This window comes from Ixodes scapularis, unplaced genomic scaffold, assembly GCF_016920785.2.
Source record: "Ixodes scapularis isolate PalLabHiFi unplaced genomic scaffold, ASM1692078v2 PGA_scaffold0__279_contigs__length_252992795, whole genome shotgun sequence".
Taxonomy (NCBI): domain Eukaryota; kingdom Metazoa; phylum Arthropoda; class Arachnida; order Ixodida; family Ixodidae; genus Ixodes; species Ixodes scapularis.
In genome coordinates this window covers 141,643,678-141,668,311 of record NW_024609835.1, presented here as the reverse complement: position 1 = coordinate 141,668,311, position 24,634 = coordinate 141,643,678, and the positions used below count along the sequence as shown (strand labels likewise).

The following is a 24,634-nucleotide window of genomic DNA, read 5'->3' as shown; positions in this document are numbered from 1 at the left end:
ATGAGATAAATAGGGCTTTCTGAAAAATCAGCAGATTAAAAAAACTTCCCTTTAATACGTCTATGCGGACTTAAAAAAGCCGTCAATGGTGCCTTGCATCAGGTCACGCCTCCGCTTGCGTTCGGCCACTTTCTACTGGCTTGAGAATCGCTGCCTTCTTTTCTAGCATTATGGTTGAGTACTTTCTGTGCTTCTTAGCGATACTTTGCGGCGGTGGAAAAACAGATCGGGCGATGACTTTCAAGCCAGCAAAGTCCGAAAACATGATTCATTGAGACAAGATGAGAGGTGCAAGTTCATGACTGCAAAATGGCGAATGAACACAGTGAAATGGTAAAAATGATGATGAGCTAAAGAAAAAAAGCTGTAGCATAACGTCGCCTGGCGGTAGGATTTAGCAGTACTCAAGTAGTGCTACCAAACCAAGCCAATCTATGTGCAGCCAACATAGAATCTAAAATGGCAACTTCTCGGTCGTGTTTCCCGCTGATCGCTCAAAACAATTTTGTCCGAAAAATAGAATGTTTAGACTTCAAGCTCTTCGAAACATTGATCGTGAATATCCACAATTTCTATTGGATAGGTCACGGCTCCTCCCTTAGGTCCGAAATATTAAACAAGTTTGAATTATCGGAGTCCGAAAAATCAGTCAGCGACTATTTCTAGTTTTACATTTACTTAGGTGTTCTAGGGCAGGACTCCACAAGCACGTAAGGTAAAAGATGATGCTATATTGAGTCTTAGATAAATAAAAAAAAGTAGGTTAAAATACCTCGAAGTTGACTATGAGGCTGCTTGTAGTGGTTGAAGCTGGAGCGCTTGAACTTAAAATTTCTTCCGTGGATGGATCCTCCTCTTCAGAATTTTTCTCGAACAATGCCCTGCAATCAGATGCACCAGCATGTAAGATAACTGATGGCTGAAGAAGAATTCTACTGAAATTAGACATAAGATGAACAGTTGCTAAAATTTAAACTTTAAGCATGGGCAAGCCATAAATGAAAAAGAGTTTAAATTAAATGTATCCTCTGAACATGCGCAATGCATTTGCTTTTATAAAAAATAGATTATTAGTATAGAAAAAGGAGAAATGTACAGATTTAACAACAGTTCTGTGAACTGCTCAAGCGAGTATGTTCAATTATTCTCTGGTACAGTGCAATCCACTTATAACAATAATCAGAAGACCCAAAAATGCAATCATTAATTATAACTGATTATCGTTGTATCTGGACTAGAAACTGATCATTTCTAGTCTAGAAACTCTAAAAACTGATCGTTATAAGCGGTATATTGTTATATGTGGTATCGTTATAAGTGGATTGCACTGAATACTATATGTGTCCCGAGTGTTATGTCCCATCCAGCCTGCAGAATTGTGAAACAACTGACTGACCTCTTTATCGCAGACACGGAAGTCAGACTACTGTCGAAGTCAAAACTTGCACCGGACTTTCGAAGTGGTGCCTGAAAGAAACATTGCTCCACTGATTAGTACACCATGTGCTTAGCAGGTTCCAGAACCGAAAATTTGCATTAAAAGTCAAAACAAGTAAGGCAAAGAAACTTCTGAAAGGACAGAGATATTGCATGTATAATGATGGGTGCACGCTCAACACCGAGAGAAATTGGGCAAAAATCATAAGCATTACTAAAATGAGAACACACGTTGAGTACTGAGATACGAAATAGGTTCCTATGCCAATGCTAGGAAAGTAAAATAGAACTGCAGCCCTTTTATGTTTATCTAAATATTTTTACCTCTGCCCAATCTTTTGGGATAAAAGATGATTTGTTAACTGAGCCTCATAACAGTAATGGTCAGTGTTGTTGTCTCTAACCAAAACCATTTAACCTACAAAATCTTTGGCCGGGCTAGAGAGATTTTCTATTTTTTCTCTGCATCTGTGAACGAGTAGGAAAACTAGCCACCTTTGTAGGAACTTTGAGGGACACAATGACCCAGTAATAGGCGGGAAAGATGGTATTGAATGCCACCTTTTGGGCCGTTTGAAAAGAACATAACATTCTGCAATTATTTTAGTACGCATGTGCTTAGGTTAGAATAATGAAACATGTTATTTTTGACTGTTTGTAGCACCATTTTCAGTAATTGTCTCTCTCCCATTGGCAGGAAAATAATTCACCTGCAAGTCAGCATTTCACATACTACCTACCTCTTTAACCTGCTGTATCTGTTTTGCTTTTTTCTTTGCACTCCTCCACCTATTTGTTTTAGAATAACTTGGCCAAATCCTCTCATCATAAAATAGATATGTTTTCCCTCACTCATTCACTTAACCTAATGAGCTCTGTCAGTTATAAAAATTTTGAAGTAAACAGCATACCCCTTTCATAATATTAACATGAACAAGATAAACTGAAGTTGATTTTCCATTCTTTTTATTAAAGATGAATATGAAATTGACTTCCAAGTTTCACATTTGTGGCTTCCACTTGACTTCCAAGTTTCACATTTACAACCAATGTTTGTAAATCATAAGTATCAACTTTGTTAGGCTTCCATGCTCCTATTTGCTAGGGAAGACAACATAATGCAGTTGGCTCAATAAGACCTAGCCATTTATTGACTGCCACAAACAGTGGCGTAGCCAGAAAATATTTTCAGGAGGTGTTTCAAAGCACTGGTGCAATCACATACACAATAAAAAAAAAAAAAAAATATATATATATATATATATATATATACTTTTTTTTATTGTGTGTGTGATTGCATATATATATATATATATATATAATAAAGTAAAATTTCAAGGGGGTGTCCTGACACCTGAACACCCCCCCCCCCCCCCCCCCCTCCCTGGCTACACGCCTGGCCACAAGTATCAGCACAAGCTGCAATACCTTGACTCTACCACATACATTGTACCTTCATTTTATCTTGGAAAAAGTATTTCGAGTGTGACCAATTGAGTTTGGTCACTTCATGGGCGTGACATGCAATGGCCAAGCCGAAAGCTTATTGTGAGTGGGCATCCTGGACACAAGCTCAGTGACCCTACCTCTAATCTTTCTTAACATTTGTCAGCTACAAGGAAAAAAGTGTGTTTGAAAGAAAAATAAAATGCCTAGCAGGGGAGCATGCTCACAGGACTGGAGGTGAGGGGCAGTCCAGTCTTCTGGTGGAAGACCATAGACGTGGCACTGTCCAGAGAGCGGCGGAACTGAGCGCGCTCTGCCGCTGTGGGCACCGGATGACTCCTGGCTTTGCACATCAGCTGGAACGATTGGAACCCAACATTGTAAATAAGGTGCAAGCATTCCCTCGAGAACTGCCCAAATTAAAACGAATTCCACCGTGATTGCCGAGCATACTACTTAAAAAGAAGCACCATCGTTAGAAAGCATCCAAGATGCTGGACTACGAATTGGAGCAGACTTCCTAATGATATTTAATGACACTGGCATTTCAAGATAGCATTGTCATAATGCTAGTACAGTACATGAATGTGTTATTTAGCTTGCCATGAATACTGAATAAATATCAGTGTTTACCATGCTATGAACAGAATGACCATTGTGGAGAACTTTAGAAAGTAGCATGAAATGACACAAGCACAGTAGACTATGCCTTCACCGTGACCTTTATGTAAAGTTGTTAAAGGGAAGCTGAAGAGGTTTTAAATATGAGAAAAAACACCCGAGCCTGGTTAACAAGACCTCAGCCATCACGAATATCAAATTGGTTTGGTCATTTTATGCGCGGATTAATTGGAAAAGCGCCTTCAAAGTAGCAGAGGGAAAGGGGAGAAAGGATGAAGCCCATCAGCCGACATCACAAAAGGTCCGGCTGGGGGACCCTGCCGCGGCTGGCCGTGCTTCCCTTGTAGGCTGCTCTACTGACTTTTCAAGCAGTCGTCCTTCTACCGCCGCACAGCGCTTGCTTTTATCCGTTGACCGGTCGTGCTATACGTGTTCATTGTTCTCTTGTTTGTTCACGGGTTTGCGGAATTCTCATGGAGCTGAAGCAACTGACTCGCGCTGTTGCATGATGCCATACTCATGTGTAGCCGTCGGCATGTACGAACAGCACTTGTAGCAGTTATTCTTCCCACTTACCACCTTTTTCACTTCGACATAGAGATTTTAAAGAGATGGGTTCCCGCTATGCAAACAAGAGATTGAGCGTATACACCGTTTTTGTTTAGAACGTGTTCCGGACACTGCACACGAAAACAATGTACGCATGGGTTTGGGTCTGAAGAAGGCTTGCCTGAACCCTACGCTTGTTGACTATTATTGAAGGCGAGGAGGCAATTCAGCACATTAAAATGCACACGCAAAGTTTGTGCTTGGTGGTGGTCTAATGCAGTCAACAAATCTTGGCAGGTGTGTGTGAATCTAGAGGCCTGCCCAGGAAGCCTTCCCGAATTCAACATCAAACTTAGGGCTGCAGGGCACACATCTTCGCTTTTTCTAAAGCTGTAATTGCTAATAATTGATGGCAAACAAATAAAACGCAGCAGAGGGTACCGCTATCACAAGGATGGACCTTCTGTGCAGCTATTCGCGTAGTACGCAAGGACAATGGCGGTGGCAGAACGACGACCCTGTCTCATCACCCGTCTTATCACAGGGGAAGCTCTCCCGTCGCTCCAAGCCGATTATACTATCCCATCAAAACACTTCAGCTTTGGTGAACAATTCAATTCAGGCTGCACGCTCACGCGTCCAGCAGCTGCCAAACATGAAGGCCGGTGTGTGCAGAATTTTTGTCCTCTGACGGCCATTTTGGGGGGGGTAACGCTAATCCGGCCTCACGCGTCCCGTCAATAGCACTCAGTTTACTGTCAACGTTTCAATAAGCAGCAGCCAGTATGCTCCAGAACGTATGAAGCAGGCCATGTTGTGTCAGCGCAAGCAATTCCTCGTGTCTGTCTGTATTACCGCGGAAGGCAATTTTTCTGCATTGCCAATGGCTGGAACGCATACTTTGTCAAGTAGAGGGTCCTCTGGACATATTCCCCTTTCGATCCACCAAAGAATTTTGAAAAATCAGAAGCCGAACCCGACTGACAAGAGCAGAAGCCTCGGCGCCCAACTACTTCCGCAAGCGACGGAGCAATCGAGAATTGAGATGGACCTTTTATGACGTAGTGGCGCGTCTCGCGTGTCTAGCCAATGGCGTGCCGCGACGGCAATCGCTTCTGTTTTCTTCGCTTTTTTTTCGCATTTTGTCAGCATTTTGGGTCAAACGGTTGTGATATTTGGACTCAACAGGCACAAACAGAAAAAAATGGACCATTAACTCATATTTTTAAAAGCTCTTCAGCTTCCTTTTAACTTCTAAAGGAACCATGAAATGATTTTATGTCTATAAATCTTTTTTTTTTTTTTTTGAAATCTGATTAGTGTTTCACATGGTACCTCCAGTTTCCACCATGCAGTGTATGTTTGCTGTAGCATTTGGTTAGCTTGAAATAGCAGGTGTACTTTTAAAGGCTATAAATTTCTCCAAAACCCTTTTCTTCAAAGACAAGATTGGTGTTGCTTGAAACACATTTATTTTTGTGTCTCATGCTCAAATTTAATAAAAAGAATAATAATAAAAAATTCAGTTTTACATTTGGCATCGAATTTTTTGTCACACAGTTAAGGCTAGCATAATTTCCACAGTGAGCGCTATCAAGCTTCTTGTGCAAGCACATGACTTCATTCAAAGTCTCCTTTGCACGAAGGAGTGTGCGAATGAAACTAAAGATGAAGTCATGTGCTCTTTCAGCAGTGTGGGGCAGCCGTGTGGAAGCTACGGAAAAATGACAATGTATCATGAAATGTTGAAGCCGATATAAGTATGTGTACTTATAGACAGCAGAAGAAAGGCACTTGCGAATATTTGCAAAAGTTATGACAGTTGAATAATGAATGCAGCCAATGTTTTAGTTAATGTTTTTAATAATAAGTCATCAAAATGCAATTTGATTTTGTTTGTATGTGATAATAACTAGAAACCCAAGAGATAAGAAGCAGATATTTGTCATTTCCTTGATATCACTGATGTTAATATGACCCCCCAAAAAATTTACCTACTGCAAAACGCAAAATTTTGAAGTGCAAAGGCTTTCCACAGTACCATGTCTCTCACATCCAAGTAACACTAGAGCTTCTCTAAACAAAAAAACACATGCTCCTTGTCATCTCCAACGCTTTGTAGTTTGTGCAACATGCTGCTCAATTTTTCATCCTCCAAAACACTATAGCGTAAATGTGACATGCTATCTGGGCAGAAATGAAGTGCCGCATTTAATCGACATCCCATGATCACTTGATGGTTTTCAGTTTTCTTAAGTGTGTATGCACAAAAAAAAAAAACAACAAAAAAACACATGATTATTCATCAGAAGTTTAAATGTCCTATATAAAGGAGCATTAAAAGTGTAAAAAAATCGTTCCACGGTTCCTTTTTAAACAAAGTGGCACTTTCAGCTGACTTATACCAACATTTTCGTTATAATACTATTCAGAAACATTGCTTTCCGTTCGTATAGCTTGCAACTTGACTCTAAACATAGACTAAGTGGTCAGCATTGTGCAATAAACTGTAGCTAATATTGCAGACAATATAATTGATTGTATCTACTATGATTAACTTATTAACTATGAACAACTATGATTAAATTTTTGCAATAGATAGGCAGAATGTCAGTTGTTTGGTGTACCCCAGACACTGCAAAGGGAGAGCCTAGTCTTGCAAATTTTCCTGTCAGTTCTCATCCAATGTATATTACATTCTCACATCTACTCTAATTTTTTCTGCTAAGCAAAGACATGAGATCATTATATGGTAGTTTAAGAAAATCTCAACTTTATCAGAAATGTTTCCGCCCAATGTTTTTACAATACCCCCAACAAAACATATGGCCAAGTTGGTATGTCAGAATGTCCTGCAAAATGTGGAGAGTGCAACAATACCATTCTTATAATTTCAGCATAATTCTAAAAAAAGTTATTAATGATAATTAGAAATGAATAATTAAAGTCTTTGCCAATTAGCAAATTTTGTAGTTAACGTATTTCAGAAATACTAATCTTGTTGCACTCTGTTTTATGAGGTACCATATTTGCTCGAGTAAAGCCGCACTACTTATGAATAGGGTTATCCGTTTTCGGGTTTTATATCTTTTTTAATTTGGGGGGTAACAATAAGCTGATAATCGGGGAGAAATCGGGTTTTATGGGGACACATTCTGAAATTTGGGTTTTTTCGGGTTAAATTTACAAATGTAATCAAAATTACTTTTCTTTTTTTTTTGTGGAGCGTTTTACGAGTTTTTTAACGGTAACGCGTCAAAATGAGGGGTCTGTTTCAGGCTGGTAATCGGGGGACATCAGGGTTTTCCAGCTCCAACTGCCGTTGGTCGCTTCAACGGAAGCACCGCCCATGGAATCGTCCTTTCCCTCAGGTGTCAACAAAAACCCAGACTGTTCGAGGGACGGTCGTCTTCGATCAGATATTTCGCAAGGGAATAAACCTCTTAAGTTCTCTAGATCTGCTTACGGGACTGACTGGCTCAGACGTTGTTCGTGAGAAAGGTTGGACGCCAGCGAGATGACCATGCTACCCGAAAGGTCCTGCTGGGCGTCAGCAGCCGAAGGGGGATTGATAGTGCATTTTACAAGCTGCGTGCAGCAGGGCCGAAGCTACATGGCATGCCGAGGCGGTTTCACCTGCACACCGGGTGGACGGAAATGTCCCTCCGAGGACCCATCGCCTATTGTCGCTTTTCCTCAGTCGCCCTCCGTAGAATGTGACAGTGAGTTAGGCGAGCTCGTTGGGCAGTTGGTTGGGAGTCGTGTAGTGTCCACAGTGCTGCACGCAGCTTGCGAAATGAACTATAGGTCACTGCTGTCCCGAGGTAAAGTAGCTAGCGCGTGTGCACCGCAAACTCTGTGCGGCGTAAAAATGAATAGGTTGGTTATGTGGTTTTGGAATACGGGGAGAAATCTGGTTTAACCCGATTATCCTGAAATATGTTCGGGGTGTAAAAATCAGGTAAAATCGGGTTTTATCCAAAAACGAACAACCCCGCTTATGAACAAGGCTTTTGCATCTACTTTCCTGCAGAACACACACACAACCATCATCATGCTCTGCATAAAAAATGCACCAGATAACAAGGTCGAGAACATAAAACTCTGTAAAAATGTGATCTGAGCAAATAGCAGCAAAGCCACTGGCATTGCTCATAAACAGTCTGGCTATTACTCGAGCAAATATGGTATTAAACCCTGAAAAGAGTTTTCATATCCAAATTCTAGGTCAGAAGATACTGTGGGAAAAACATTTTGTTTTGACGAAAAAATGCACAATGAGGAAACAGGAAAAGCTTTTCAAGACATTTTAACCCCGGAAAGTGGGGACAAAAAAGACAACACGACACAGATCTCTTTGAAAATCTGTGTCGTGTTGTCCTTTTTGTCCCCTCTCCAGGGTTAAAATGTCTATACTCAACCAGCTTGCCTGCACCCTTGCTTTAAATAAATGCTTTTCAAAACACGCTTACAAACAGCCTCGCTATGAAACTTTGAATTGATGTAACTATATAAATGTACGCGTCGTGAGTATAGTGCCTAAAAAAATATGTTGTTTGTAAATAAAAGGACACAGAAAAAGTTTTCAAAGATGTTTTTTTAGTGTGTGTCAAGATTAGGTTTTTTTTTTTAAATGGCTGACTATGATTCAATTGTGGCATGGATACAAAGCCTTTTTTACATTCAGATGTGAAATCGTATAAATCAAATATCATCACAGTGTAATAAACAAGACCCCATCAGGCTTTTCCCTTGAAGCAGATTGACAGTGTAAAATATATTCTCACAAAAAAAAAAGTTTGAAAGGCAATTTTTTTTAATGGAAATTTCTCATTCCATCTAACAATACAAAATAAATTTTAAAATCCTTCAAACAACCAAGAAAAAAATGCTACCTTTAGTTTTTCTCAGATCTGAACTGGCAGCTGGTTAAGAAAAATAAAACAAAAACTGAAGTCATGTTTTTGTTTCTTACACTGTGCAGTGAAACTTCTGCAGATAAAACTCGATTGAATAACACTCCCTGCATTCTGCTTTTGTTTTCACATATTAATACACAAAGGCCTAAGCTACTGAAGGGCATGGCCAATGGTAAGGAATAGTTATTTTCACTTTTAGGCAGCATAAAGAACAGAGTAACATGACTTTGAATAGACCTCTTTCTAAATTACGTAAGCACCAAAGAGAATGTTAGTAATGTTGGTAGATGTGCTGCACATACACACATTATTTGTATAAAAAGCACAAGAAGCCATTTATTTTAGATTTTTGCTTTTAAAAGTTATTGTAGCAGATGCAAGTATGTGTATTGCATTTAAATTACACTTGCATATGCCCCTTGGTGCTTGATTAATTCAACGAAAGGTCTATTAATTTCTCGTGCCACTTTTGATTATGAAAACACTATTTATGAAGATAAGCACAACAATAATCACCACAACCTTTAGACTGTTCAAGAGGATTGAAGGAAGTTATGAAGTTAGAATGGTGCTTCCAAAATTCATAAGAACATCTGGTTTTGAGGTAGACAAAAGACACGTCTGTGTAACTTACAAAGGCAGCAGCCCCCTTAGGTAACGTTACTAAGACAGCGTACAAAATGCTAACTGCCCGCCTAGAGAGGAGAATGGAGGTGCATAAAGGCCCGTCCTTCATCGACAGCAACATTTAAAGATGTTCTGCGGGGGAAGGGAATGCAACATTAAAGGACCATATCTCGCATTACAAGAAAGATGGCTGCAGTCGTCTACAGGAAACTGACTGCAGTAATGCAAACCGACCTCAAATCAAAACTAAAATTGTCATTAGCATAAGCTGCGGCACTTCATATAAATGTAACCCAATTCACTATGATCGCCTACATACTGCATGAACATGAACTATGAAACAATATAAACCAGCTAAATTACACTTAGAATAACTGCAGTAGATAAGTCCGATATGATTTATGCTTTCTCATTAAATTTCTCCATGCAAAAACATTGCTTTGACAAAATGGCTAATCAAAAGATGTAAAAGCAACAGAGACCGAGAAAAGTGGCAGTGAAAGACCTGAAGCTATGCAATTTAAACACTGAAAGGTCACCTCCTAACATGTATAAATGCGAAATAAAAAAAAAAAATAATTGGCGCTTATTTAGATTTCCTTTACTTACACAGCAAAGGTTTATTGCCACCTCTACACTTAGCAAGGTAAGCATCCACAGATTTGGGACAAGGCTCGAGCTCAGAACTGTTCCACACCATGATAACAACCTAATTAGTTCTCACTGAACTTGCCGACTCAATGACTGCGACAACGTAGGAACCATGTCGTGTGCTACTCGAGTTGTACGTCGTTTCACCTCAAAGGCATTTATTGGAACAAAAGACTGGAAACGGACGATTGCCAAACAAGCAAAGAAGCATAGTGCGATTCATTACCAACCAAATATACAGTGCTCAATGCTCAACATGACAAGGTTGATGAAGGACTGAAAGCCCATTTTCTCAGAGCCAGTGCTGGCTAACCTTAAGATGAAGAAAAGTCTTCTTTGCAAAAGGATGTTAGAAAAAGGCATAAGAAAAAACAAACAAAGTAGGTGCAAATAGGTTACTCCCTTCTAGCCTCACCCCCCCATACCAGGATAAATACAAGTGCATACTACAGTGAAGACGTGCCATTGGAACTGACAAGTAAAGACTGCCAGATCTTATGGTTCAATTGAGTTTGTATGCATACTAAAGTCCAGTTGCCAGTATACAGTGAAACCTGTCTAGAACGAACCCACGTACTGCAAATTATTGCCGATATCGAACTCACGGAAAGTTTAAATAAAAATGCATGTAACAAGAACTGTTTATAACGAACAACACATTGGCTATATCAAACCTTTTCCCCCCTGGAAGGCTTCCAAAAACGCACAAACAATCATCTTCTAGCCTGTCCCTTCCACCAAAAAAGAAGCAGGAAAGAAAGAAAATTTTTAGAGCTCAAGGTGCAAACAAAATTGAGCGAAGAGAAGCAATTCAGAAGAGGAGAAAGCTAAAAAACACTACATGCACGCACAAAAAAAAAAAAAAAACTTTTCATCCTAATGCGTTTGCCCCCCCGAAGAAACAATTAAAAAAAAAAAAGCTAAAAAAAAACAAAAAACTGCACGCATCCAAAAAAAAAAAAAAAAAAACTTTCCAGTGCATTGTTACAAGGTGGAAGTGAAGAGATGAGAAAGAGAGAGAAGCTCTTCCCTTACAACGAATGCATCGTGGAAATTTGCTGTAAATGGTTTCTGCTATATCAAACTGCTTGCTATATCGGACTGATCATAGTGTTTCCTGCTGTTCGTTATAAACAGGTTTGACTGTAGTGCATTTTGTTTTGTGAGAGCCTGTAGGTTTGCAAAAAGACCTACAAAATGTTTTAAGAACGGTGAGGTGTAGAAACCCTTATTTCATAGGTTCAATATGATTTCAGCAGCACCATATATACTAGCATTTTGGTTGTTCCATGAGTGCAAACAAAAAATAGCCAATTGTTTTGCTCGTTCCCTGCTCCTCTCCCCCCTCCCTTGACTTTGTTGTTGATGATGGGATGGGCCAATGATCCATCGCTAAACGGTCATGGTGCATTTCAGGAACCCAGTTTCAATAAATGCTATTGAGTCTGAACCATCATCTAGTACGACATTGTTTCCATTTATTGCAGTCAATGAGCAAACCCGGGGTGGTGAAAGCTTTGCTTTCACAGTGCCCTTGGCTCAGGCTATGTCCCAGCCCCAAGGACATTTACCACTAGTCACAATCGTTCTGGCTTTAGACAGCCTGCCTACTCATCTAGACTCTCAGGCAGTTGACACCCACCTGTCTTGCTTTGTGCTTCTGAATGAGGTTGCTGAAGATCTGGCTGCCCTTCCCGACCACACCATCCTTCAACTTCAAGTCACAAAGACCCTCATTCCACGTTCTACTGTGGCTTATCGCCTTCTTGTGACTTCCATCCACCGGGGTCTTTTCCGTGGGGCCGCCCCTGCCACTACTGACTCTGGCATCGTTCACAATCACCGGATGGCCTCCTTCGGGGCCAAGCTTTGAACCTTTCATCACGACTCCTGTCGGTGTCGTCCTTTTGAGATCACGCTCCGACGCCGAGAGCGTTTGTTCACACACCCGCACGACAGAGCTGGGCAGTCTGTGTTTGGAAGACTCCTGGTTTACGCTGCGCAGGTTGAGGTCGTCGAAGCTCTTTTCCAGGTTGGCACGGCATCGATGCCCACGGGGTGCCTTCTCCGGTGCCGCAACACCGTTACCGGAGCTGCCACAGTCGTTCCTATGGAAAAGCAACTGTTGCTGCACTTGGGCTGACGGCTGCTGACTTAGTGGACCCTCACTCTCCCTTTCCTCTTCCTTTGGCAGCTTTGAACTGGTGCTGGGTTCGCTCCTGCCGGGGAGCTCACCTTGCTGAACCACCTCCCCGCTCTTCTTGAGGAAACGCTCAATGACCGGGCGCCGCTGAGGTCTTCCGCGGCAGCAACCCTCTTCCGTCGTCGAGGAACAGCAACTGCCTGAACTGGGTTCCGACGGAAGTTGCAGCTGAGGCCTCGGACCGAACATGAGGTGTTCCGGCACTTCCAAGCTCGGACTGCCGCACCGCGAAGGGCTCTGGTACCTCTTGGGGTACATCTGCAGCGACTGCGGCGGGTCCAGCAAGCTCTCGCCGAGCATGAGGTCCGGCGAGTCCGTACCACCCCTGCTGTGCTTCTTCTTGGCCCTCCTCCTTTCTGCGTCATTTTTCTGCTCCAAGATGGTGCCGTCGTCGTCATTCTCGCAGACCACACTGCCAATCTTTCTGGTGTTGTTGCGGCGTCGCATGCACGGTGTGGTGCCCTCGTTGAGAGTGGCGGGGTTCCCGGGCACACTACGAGGTAGGCTGTGCTTGGCACAGGGCACTGTGGGGGCCGAGGAACCCGGGGAACGGGGAATGGACTTGACCGAGACCTTGATGGAGGCATTGCGACCCAGGCTGGCCACGGGAAAGGTGTGCAGGTGGGGGATGCAGTGGAATTTGCTGGAGAAAGCTTCCCCCGGCACCGAGATCCTGCACCATTGTAAAAACAGATTGTCATCCCAAGGGGAGTGGGGGCCCTTCAAACCACACAGCAAAGCCATCCCAGAACAAGGCAGTTGCATATCTTTTCCCAGGTGGGATAATCTTTTGTTGAGCCAATAATAACCTGCAAATTTTGCACTTTATTCGTGCAGACGATTTGTAGCAACATGGAGCACAACAATATGTACTGATGGCCTCTAGAGGGTGGGTGAGCATTAACAGACAAACTTTAAGAAAGCAAAGATATAAACTACTACCACTAATTCACAAAATTAAAAAAAAAGGTGAGCGATGCTTGATTGGTCAATTAAGTTTAGATGCAATATACTTTAGGTGACCTGAGCAGAGGAATAAAAATAAAGAAATAATGAATTTCAAAGTCTTGTGAATCTTTTTTGGAACCTTTACATGGGTGGTGATCTTTATCCAGAATCTAGATTTCCCAATCCTGTTTGGTAGCATAAGAAAGGGAACTTCTTTTAATTCTGTTCTCTCTTTTAGCAAAATTTTAGGAGCAGAAGAAACATAAAATTTTGGACCTTAAGATAGACCTGTATTGATATGTGTTTAGTCGAATTTACTATGTAGTGTAGCAGGTTCAACCAAACAAACCATGTTATTCCAAGCTTTTGACGTCTGCCCTATTACAAAAAGCAATAGTAGTTTTTTTAGGATAACACTGGCTGCTAGATCCTGAGGCTCCCAAAGACTCACTGCAATACCTTCCCACCAGCTTCATTCTTTTTGTGCTTTGTTTAGCAGTCGGTTTCAACAACCGCTCATTCCATGGCGCTGTGTGACCGTCAGTGCGCCATTAACACGGAGCGTCCAAGGTCAGCGCGCCCAGGAGAGCACACGCGCTGACCGGCTACGAAAAGTATGCAGCAGACGAAATAAGAGAGCGGAAAAGCGGCTTGAATGCTTCCGCATTCACAACTCATAAGAAGTGCTTAAATGTATCTCGAGCCTTTTACTTACAAAAAGTTTTGACGGCACTGCTCGGTTAGCCGCATGTCAAACAACAAAGCACTTAGCTGTCGAAAATAATTTACAGTAGAAGATAGCCGAAAGGCATGCATTTTTCATGCTCACAAATAATGTGTTTACCAATGGACAGGACACGGACATACAATTTAGCAAGTGTTAGCATTCAATCAATATAGTGTATGTAATAATTGAAAACAAGCGTCTTGGTGAATAGATACGAATACTTGAAAGGATAAAACAATGAGGACGGGGACGGAAACAAAATGAAAGAAGTCCTGTTTCCGTGATGTTTTATCCTTTCAGATAATTTGTATTGTATGTATCACACGATGCAGCGTTATCTGAAAAGAATTTATTTGAGAAAGATCTCACAGTCACAGTCGACAACAGCCATTGACGATCAGACGAAATCCAAGATGACTTTGTTTTCGGGCACGTTTTGGTGAGAGCTCTTTTTTCACACCAGCACCAAGCAAAGGGGCAGTCATGACTGACTCCAACCCAAACAACTATTTTTGGCTATGACCACCGTGGCTATGACTGAGAAGGACTCTATGCAGATTATCTCTGGGATGGGGGAGAATATTTGTCATTGTTTGCAATATCGCGTCGAGGGTCGTTCAGTTCCCTTCACCTGTGCACATCTAATTCAGGCCCCGACCAGGGCGCCCCTAGCGGCAAACGGGTCCGTTACATTGGGGAGCTTCTGCCCGTCGCCGCGTTGGTTGTGCATTGTAGCTGGTTAGCGCTGTAATTTCTGAGATGGCAATTCCGCACCAAGAAAGCCACAATTGCTGCGTGGTCGGCTGAAACAGTACGTACAGGGGCGCGCACAGCACGAAGTTCTACGGCTTTCCTTCGAAGCCATTTGAGGCGGAGTGCCGCACGACCTGGGTGCGACTTGTGTGTCAAGGCAGGTAAGTGGCGTTTCTTACCTTGCAGTTCGCATTTTGCTTTAAGCTGTTGACGAATAATACAATTAACTTTTTTTCTATTCTAGCGACGATGGAACAGCATGGGCACCAACGGCAAACTCTAAAATATGCAGCAAATACTTCACCGGAACCGAGAAGCAGAATGGGGTCGCCCACCCGAGCGCACCCTTGGATGTTTCCATCAGCCTACAGGAAGATAGTAGTGGGAATTGCGAAACGGCGCGAAAACAATCGCCCAGTTATTGTAAATCCGATTTAGAAAGTAATAAACATACATAATTAGAGCAAGCCACTCAACGCCCACAAGAAAATCTTTTTTTTTTGTTCGTTTTTTTGCGTGCACGCTTAATTTTGTCTGTTGGGTATGACGCGCAGTGTCATCCACTTGTCAGTCGAAACGGACTTCCTTTACGTCGTACAGGCGGCCAGATGCATGAAGAAGTTTTCCTTTCGTCATATTGGCACCAAGGAAGAAGTTTTCTGGATACGTAACCACCTTAAACCCCGTCGTAATCACCACGGGAACACTGTCCGTTTGGCTATTCGTCGCCATTGCTTCTCCCCCAATGATTCTGCACTGGCTACTGAAGAAGTTTCGTGGATTCGTAATAGCCTTAAGCCCCGGCGGGGACACTGTCCGCTGTGCCTCCCGATGATTCTGCGCCGGCGGCACCGGCTACTGAAGAAACTTTCCGAATTCGTAACTGGCTTAATTACGGTTGTAATCACGACGGGGACATGTCCGCTGTGCTGTTCGTCTCCATTGCTCCCTAGTGATTCTGCGCCGGTTACCGCTAGGTGGCAGCGAACAATAGGCGATTGCCGCAATGCGGCCGGCACGCTCGCTTCCTAAAAACACTTCAATGGCAGGCGCTTACCAGCCCCATTTATCATAGTAGAAGATAACACAAAAAGGGTATGCAGAGTGCATCAGAAAAATTAAGTGGAAACTTTCAAGAGGGGCCAGAAAATGTTGAACGCAAAAATGCAAAACATAGGTAGAGAATTGCACTGAGCGGGTTTCCACAGCCAAGAGAGTGGCAAAAAATTTCTAGCTGACAGGGGGCGCAAAAGTCGCACCAACCACGTCAGCATCAGCAACATGGCGGCGGTCTAGGAGCATTTTTGGAAGGGTGTATAGGTGACACAGACCAATTCCTGCAATTAATTGGCTGAAGTCCGAAAACTGTTGCACAATCCTTTTTAAAGTCTTGTAGAAAATCGTCCCTCTACCGCAGAGAAAGAAAACAGTATCTCAAGAAAGACTTCCTAGTTCAAAAACATCCTTAAGGAAAACGACCATAATTTCGTAGAAGTAGTTTCAACCGATAAGATCACTGCTAGAACAATACTGCGACGCGACAACCGCTTTGGTTATCATCAGATATTATCCTGAACCAGTCAAGCAGCCCCCTCCCAATCAGTTCCATGGCTGAGCAGGTGATTTTGTTCAGACTTCTCACCGGTAGTAGATGTTGCGGGGGTTCCTTCCCCCCGACAGGCTGTACCAGGCACTGATTTGAGAAAAATGCAGGTACGAGCGCATGGCCTGAATCAGGCTGCGTGGAGCGATGGTGGGATCCGGAACCCTGAAAAGACAGAAAGCCAGGGAATGTATATACACTTCCTCTATCATTAAAGGGGCACTGAAGTCGATTCTAAGATCATCCTTTTGTGGTGAAAACTCAATCTAGTAATCTAGTCTCTCTAAGCATACCAAAAAACCCAATATTACAATCGTGTGTAGCTTATTTCCTCATTAAAAGCGTGTTCAAAGATCGTGACACGCCCTTTTTGGGAAGAATGTTCTTCCAAGTGAAGTGGTTGACGAATGGCGCTTGTCGGCGAGTTTTAAGCGATGGCTTCACCCGCGGAGAAAAACAGGAGTCTTATTCGAATGTGTACCTATCAGACTCTCTTCGAAACGAGTTATAATAAAGTTATTTGGAATCTGAGTATTGTAGGGCTTTTAATGGTCCACATAATGAAGTCTGCAGGAAAAAAAAGAGTCCAGATGTTTTTCTCTTGCCCTGAGGTGAATATGCAGTTTGGTAATATAGGACTTGGTATATGTGGGAACCAACACATTTTAAACAATATAAGATCAAAAACAACCTTTTTCAAAAAATGACTTCAGTGCCCCTTTAAGGGCACCATTATGGGTATAAGTTTGTTATAGTATACCGTAACAGGGTTTTCCGATGTTGTATCTGCCTCATTTTTCTTAAAAACTTTTTATTATAGCGACTGCTTCATAAACTCGCAAGACATTACTTTTTGAGAATGTCTCGACAATAGCTCGAGGTTATCTTAAGTATGAAACCTGGACCAAGATTATCTTTCCGTCAAAATATTCTTTTCGAGCATGTTTTGACGAAAAGCTCAGAATTGACTGAACTATAAAACCGAGACCGAGAACATCTTAAAGAGCCATCTTTCCCAACCTGGCATAAAGACCCTAGAATGTTTTCATCTTAATCTTTTTCCCCCAAGGGCTCACCCACACACAAGCGTTTGACTGCGATCGATTGCGTTACGGCGAGAGAACGTGCCGGCACCTTGGCATTATCTATCGGGTAGTCCAGGAACACCTTTTATCTGTACATTACTATAGATCGAAGGTTTTTCGACATTTGCAGGATCAAATCCACACACTATCTACAAGAAATGGTCCTTCGTAATGTCTAAATTATCCGAAGTGCATAATAAAAAAGTAATGCATAAAAAAATACGTAGGTCGGAAGTGTTCTGGCCTACTTGACAGATGGCTTCGGCACGCTCTTTTATCGGGAGCAACTGCAAGCGGTTGCAACACAGTCAATCACAGTGAAACACAAATGTGTGAGCCAGCCTCGATGTGGAGGTTCCTTGTCGTAGACCGGGCGAGACGTCTTCCGCTCTTACCTCCTCGGCACCATGTGGATGAACCACTGCTCCAGAAGCAAATGCGACATGTCCGGCGCTGAAGAAATGTCCACACTTGCCACGTCCGCGGCGCTGCAGTGGCGGCACTCTGGCGCGAGCAGGACTTCCACTGACATTGGGATGTTGTTCTTCCACAGCAGGGCCATGTGCTTCAGCACCACCTCAAATTTCTGGCACTGCAAGGCACAAGGGGCAAGGTATTCTCAATGTGGCAGACACCTCTTTGGCAAGTGGCATGTGGGGAGCAGGGGAAAAGAACTGCACCTTAAACGGACAACAAGATTGTTTATATTCCCTTTGACTTTTTTGGAACTCCCCGTATGCCGACAACTTCCAACTTTATTATTTCTCTTTAGTAGAGAGGGCGAGAGAGAAAAACAGAAATGACTGATGTTGCTTGACCAGCCTCCTTCTTCCAACAGCAACCAGGGAAAACATTATATACAAAGCAGAGCTGTGGCATGGGCAGAAAAAAGGGTTCTTGAACCCCCCCCCTCCCCCACCAAAAATAAAAACAAAAAATCATTGACGGCTACACTATTGAAGTAGAGCGTCAGTAGTTTATAAAAACAAAGTCGGACAACAGCGGCATAAGAGAGACAAAAACAAACCATGATATTGACACAAAAAGTAAAAAAAGAAAAGCTAATTTTCCCAGGGATGATTTTATGCAAAAATTAACATAGTTAGAACTAAAAAAAAAACAAAAAAAAAACAAAGCAAACAATATCTTTTTATACTAACAACATTTTATGACTCACAACATTTGGAAATAAAAAGATTAAGATTTGGAAGCCATAAGCTCGCTCTTCAGTGAGGCATTAATTCCTTAACTGTGGGGCATGCCTCTAGATGCACGGCAATTTTGACTGTGACTTAGGATGTGCGTCTATATAGACGTTCTGCCCGTCTGTTGGTCTTGGGAAGCACATCTTTAAATGATCGCTCTTTTTATTGCATGGGAGGAAGCACGTCTATTCCCAAACATTGGAAATAATTTTGCTTCAGAAATCAATGCATAGGTGGCAGCCCCCCAAAAAAGTTGACAAGATATCTGTGGTACCAAAACATATGGCACACAGTGGAGTCACAAGGGGGGGGGGGGGGGGGGGACCGCCCCAGGTGCAGCGCTCAGGGGGGGTGTCACGGCGGTCCACGCGAGAGCGAGGGGGGGGGGGGGGGGGGGGGGGGGGAGTCGCGGCGGGCCGCCGCCCCGGGTACCGCGCTGACCTTCGTGACGCCACTATTGGCACGTAAAGGGACAAAAAGGTTTCTATTTCGCCAATATTTTTTAGAGCGCAGCTCTTAGGCGCCCGTTCCCGGCTTGAGCGGCGTCGGCGTAACCGCAACCATCGTAACCTTCGTGAGGGTTACGAGGGTTAATCTCATGAGGGTTACCCTCACAAAGATCACGAGGGCCACGAGGGTTACTTACCCTCGTAACCCTCACAATGGTTAAGAGGGTTAGTTACCCTCAAAAGGGTTACCTTCACGAGGGTTACCCTCACGAGGGTTACGAGGGGTAGTTACCCTCAAAGGGGTTACCTTCACGAGATTACCCTCACGATAGTCACGAGGGTTATGAGAGTTACCCTTACAAGGGTCACGATGGTTACCCAGGTCACGTGACCCCACGTTGACGTCATCGCCACTGATGACGTCATCAGTGACGTCACTGGCATCCGCATCGTCATCATCACTGATGACGTCATCAGTGACGTCACTGATGACGTCACCGGCATCCGCATCGTCATCATCACTGATGGCGTCATCAGTGACGTCACTGATGACGTCATCGGCATCGTCACGTGGTCCCAGGTCACGTGACCCCCCGACGTCACGTGACGTCCCAAGGTCACGTGACCCCCACAAGGTTACGTGACCCCCCCCGCCCCCCCAGGTCACTTGACCCACCCCCCAGTACCCTTCCCTCCTCGTCCTCAAGAGCTGCGCTCTAATTCGGCGTTACAGGGAGTTGTGAACGGCTTTCATTTTTTAATCCTGAAAGTCAAACCAGATGTCAACACATCAACTTGGATACGTATGCACTTTGCATTTCTTACCGACCATAAATAGAAAACCAAGCAAATTAAGACATCTGATACGTAAAATGTTAAAAACTGTAATCAAGAATGGACAGTGTTTCAAATAGAACTTTGAAATGCATGTATTTTCGTATTTAATGATATATTAGAGAATGCATTTGTCCATTGTATTCAAATACGGTTTGCATACTTCAAATAAAACTGCAATTAGTCAATGCCATTCTGGGGCTTTTTTAGATAGGGAAGTGTTAAATGGGAGCTTCACGATGAAATGCTGTTTGAGAAAGCATCGTGCATATGGTCCTGAATATTTTGTACATTGATTATGCGAAACATCCGACGAAAAAAGAAATCTGCCGCAAAGGACTGCACCGGGAAGTTGCCACTCGACGCTCGCATCATCACATGACACCGATCAGCGAGCAACGATGCGCGTTGTAAAGAAGCGAGAAGACGGCGACTTCTCTTTCCTCTCAAAATCGACCCTCTCCGCGGACGCGGCGCGGCAGTTCGCCAACGGGCCGCGCGGCCGCTGCTGCCACGCATTTTCCTGTTGTTGGGAAAGGTGTCAACTGATCCAGCCTCCCCGCTACGACAAGACCTACGCGTACAAACTCCGGCCCAGTGTTTCCAGAACCTAACCAGGCGTTCATTTTCAGTTTCAGCCTCACTGACCTTTTCCTACTTTTTTTCTACATTTTTCGACTAACGAGCGCCGTCTGGGAGTTTGTCTGCGAACTACAAATGGAGGGCAGCCCGCCATACCTCCCCGTCTTTTAGAACACATTGGCATCGTGTCTTTGTGTCGGTTTTCATTGCTTTTTATGCCCCATACTACCGGTACTCAAAGTATACATGCCTTGCAAGTGACGTCACCCTAGGGAACATCTAGGGAAGGACGGGGCCCCGCACCATACTGGTGGTTGACTTCACATCGCGCGGATGCGCTTACCAAGGCGCAGGATGCTGCTAACGACCCGGACATGCGTTAACATGCACCATATTTTCCACACAGGTACCGTGAACTTAGAAAAACGTGCTGAGCTTACGATGATGACGTTTATCCAGTACGTGCGGAATTGTTTGGCATTGGTGCGATTGCGCTACGAGCAGAAAGTTTCGAAATGCCGCCGGCGAAGTTTTGACGCAAAGGGATATGCCGTGTCGCCAAAAAAAGAAAAAAGCTTAATTGCGCGCTTCATAATTTGACGAGCGGCTCTAGGAGTCGCTTCTAGACAAATTGTTACGATTTTGCGAAATACTGGTAAACAACGCAATGTTACCGTCATAATCTTAACCCTGAGACAGGGATAAATCCTAACCGGCTCGCCTGCATACTTTCGCTCGTTGCAAAGGTTATCGTGTCGCGAAAGGCACAAACCGATGACCCGGCGGCTCGGCGAGCTTGCACATGGGGGCCGCCGATCGCCGTCGGGCCGGGCTCGCGGCGCGACACTCGCCCGGATTCGGCCGGGAGGCCTGAAGGTGCGCTCGAAGCGTGAAAACGGCTTTATGAAACGAAGGTCAAAGGCTATATACACCACGAACGAGCAAAAGCCGATGCAAAGGCGTGAGCGAACGTAAACAACGGTAGAAAAGTGCCGCCGTTCGCCGCTATGAAATGCGTCCCGCAAACTCGATAATCCGCGGCCGCATCTTTTTCCTGCCGCTCGTAGTTTCTCTAACTTGACGGCTACCCTGTCTCACGGGGCATGCCGACGAAATGATCGGGTGAGCATCGGGATACGGGGTGATTGCTACAGCCGAGCGCGGCGCAGTTTACCATTGCTCTCGCTGCGAAGGGCCGTCGAGTCAACCACCAGCATGGTAGATACCGGTGTTCCACGTCATGATGTGACGTAGGTGCAAGGCATGTATGTCAAAGGAGACGAAATGCGCGCAAAAATAGATGCTGACAACGTTGGTCGTGCGGGACGGTGCCCTTTAAAGATGGCGACAACGGGAAGCAAGGCTAAGAGAGGATGCACGCACGCGCAGAACCTTACAAGTACCACTTCCCCCAAAGGCGACGGTAATTCACGCATGCCAGGAGCGCCACTCACCTCCAAGACGGAGACATTGCACTGGTGCCGCACCTGACCGAGCTGGGCCGGCGGGCAGTGGACGCCCTCGCCGTAGCCCCTGCTCGAGAGGCCCGGCACCCTCCCTTCCAACACCAGGCTCCCGACATCGATGAAGAAGTCGAACGGGTCGATCTTCACTTCCTCCACTGCAGAGTGCATTTCTGCAAGAACAACCAAAACATGCCCCCCCTTAGAAATCCGATTGTTAACACAGGACACACATATGTCACGAGAGCAGTCTCTTAAAAGAGAATACGAAAGGCCACGACATCAGCAACAATCTGATGCAAATAAGAGAAAAACGCCCTTAAACTATGGTGAATTCAAGCAACTACGAGCGCACTGCACGACAGTGCTTGAGTGTAAGTGACTTCTACGCTTCGTGTTTTGCTCAGTCCTGTCATGAACCGACACCAAAAAATTACAAAGTTGTTGCAGACGAGCAAATTATGCTAATCTCTCTCGTAACAGCAGCGCAAAAAAAAAAAGAAACAGAGATTTGGTTGATTGCATTCGCTGACGCTCTCTCGACATTAGACACCTTCTGTTGTTCCATTTCAAGAAAGTCGACCGTCCCAGACAGAAACTGGACAACGCAGACAAGATGCAAACGCATTATCCTACAGCATAACAAACAAAAAACAAGAACTCAGGAAGGCGAAACAGTATATGTCTTTTAATGTTGCTCTCAGTGAAGCATAAAAGATTAGTAAGTAAACAAAACAAATGCTGCTTTGAAGTTTGGAAGGGAAGAGAAAAAATGGAGCGGGTGTTAAAGACGAAATCGAATGAACTAAGCCTAGCAGAAAACATGCGCGTAGTGCGGCTAGAAAAAAAAGAACAACACGTTAGATCAAGGTCAGCAATCCATTAAAATATCGAACAGGCCAAGCTGACCTTTCGGGAACGTTTTTCCCTTTGCTCAGCATGCGTCTAGGCTTTTTTTTTTTTTTATGAAATTTGGCAAGCTTCCAATCTTGAGAAAAGCAAAGCAACAGATGGAACATCAAGGAAAAGCCCACATTACATCAAGCTGGGCGCTTTAGCCCCTCGCGGATGGGGATTTTATTTTCCGCCGCATCCGAAATGCACCCTAGGCTTTGTACCCTTCTCCGAAATATTAATTTTCCACGTTTTACTTTTTTTTTTTTTTTTATTCTTGTGTTTTTGCTTTGGCGTTGTCCCTGTTTTGTGCGCTGTTGTTTGCCATACCATGCTTCTGGAAAATTCAGAAAGTCCGAAAGCTGTCTTTCGAACCTTCCACAAGCATAGTATGAGCTCGGGAAATTCGCGATATCTCAGCCAAAAAGTGCCGTAACTGAGGCCATATATTAAGCACTTATCATCCCTTGACTTCATCAAAATTGTAGTCCGAATCTGTGGACATTTTCGGTGGCGCCCTCGTTCGGTTACCCTTCGTGACGTCATTACCTTGTGAACAAGTTCGATGGTGTTTGTAATAGGCATGGTGGAAGCCTGAAATCATAGCGCTCTCAAAGCAACACTGCCAACACCGTCAAAATTGAAGTTCTTGCATTCCTCTTATTTCCGTCGATAAGAAATCCTTTGCTGACGACGTAGTCAGCATTCGGCCAATTGGGGTGGGCCGACCACAGCGACACTTTTGATCGCTCACGTCGCCAATAGCAGGCGAGACAGGGGCGAGCTGCACGTGTGCGCGAAGTCCCGCCACAGTCATTCCAAGATACAATTTCGGCTTCTTGTTAATTTATAAATTACAGTTACATTAAGTACGTCCATTCTTTTTTGAAAACATTAGCTTTCCTTATCGCAGTTTGTCACTTATGGCTCTAATACAGCGTTTATTCGAAAAAAATTGAGAGAAAGGTAAGTCGATCTTTGTTGACTCGTAGTTTTTGTTCGCTGCTCCGGTCTTCGCGAAAATGTTCAACCTTTCCACTCTGGTGTAGGGTGCCTCAATGTCCTTCTGTTTAGGGTGATGCCACCCTTTGTAGTACCGGATGCCGACAGCACGCGCTCACGGGGAAAATACAAAAAAATCAACGAAAACAAAATGTCGCCATAACACAGTCAACGCCACAAACGCGTGCAGGGCCACGCTCTTTCACGCGCTTCTGAACAAAAAATAAAAATAAACGTGTGAGACAAAATGGCGAGATGCCACCACCCTAAGCAAAGCGCACATGAAGGCACCCTACTCTGGTGAAGAAGGAAGAGCAGCGGAGCTCATGTTTACAAACAAACCGGAGCGCCCGGAGCGCCACTAGCAGTCGCCACCGGCGCCGCGCATGCGCGACGGGGGTGTGGGCAAGAAGCTGGCCGTCGCCCATAAACAAACCATTGACATGCGATGTTGTCGGCGTCAGTGTGAGTCCCCGCGCTCTTTTTCGCGTTGAAATTGTTCATTCTACGTCCTCCCAACGATGCTGACTACTTGAGCGGCGTCAGCGAAATTAATGAGGCTCGTTACACCGCAAAACTTCGCGTGAATAATCTGACATGCGGCGATTCATTTCGCGTGGACGCCGCAGAATGTAC

General features: G+C 44.1%; 1 protein-coding gene across 1 annotated transcript in view; it reads right to left on the bottom strand.

Annotated features, from left to right (window-relative positions):
- The window catches only part of LOC8033400 (protein FAM214A), a 134,034-nt gene that overhangs the window by 7,065 nt on the left and 102,335 nt on the right, over nt 1-24,634 (bottom strand). The window contains exons 4-10 of the mRNA XM_040221876.2: nt 22,094-22,275; nt 17,965-18,161; nt 16,524-16,649; nt 11,893-13,126; nt 3,111-3,239; nt 1,397-1,467; nt 773-881 (exon numbers count right to left, since the gene is read on the bottom strand). Of these exons, the coding sequence (XP_040077810.1) occupies nt 773-881; nt 1,397-1,467; nt 3,111-3,239; nt 11,893-13,126; nt 16,524-16,649; nt 17,965-18,161; nt 22,094-22,275 (2,048 nt within the window). The remainder of the gene's footprint in view (nt 1-772; nt 882-1,396; nt 1,468-3,110; nt 3,240-11,892; nt 13,127-16,523; nt 16,650-17,964; nt 18,162-22,093; nt 22,276-24,634) is intronic.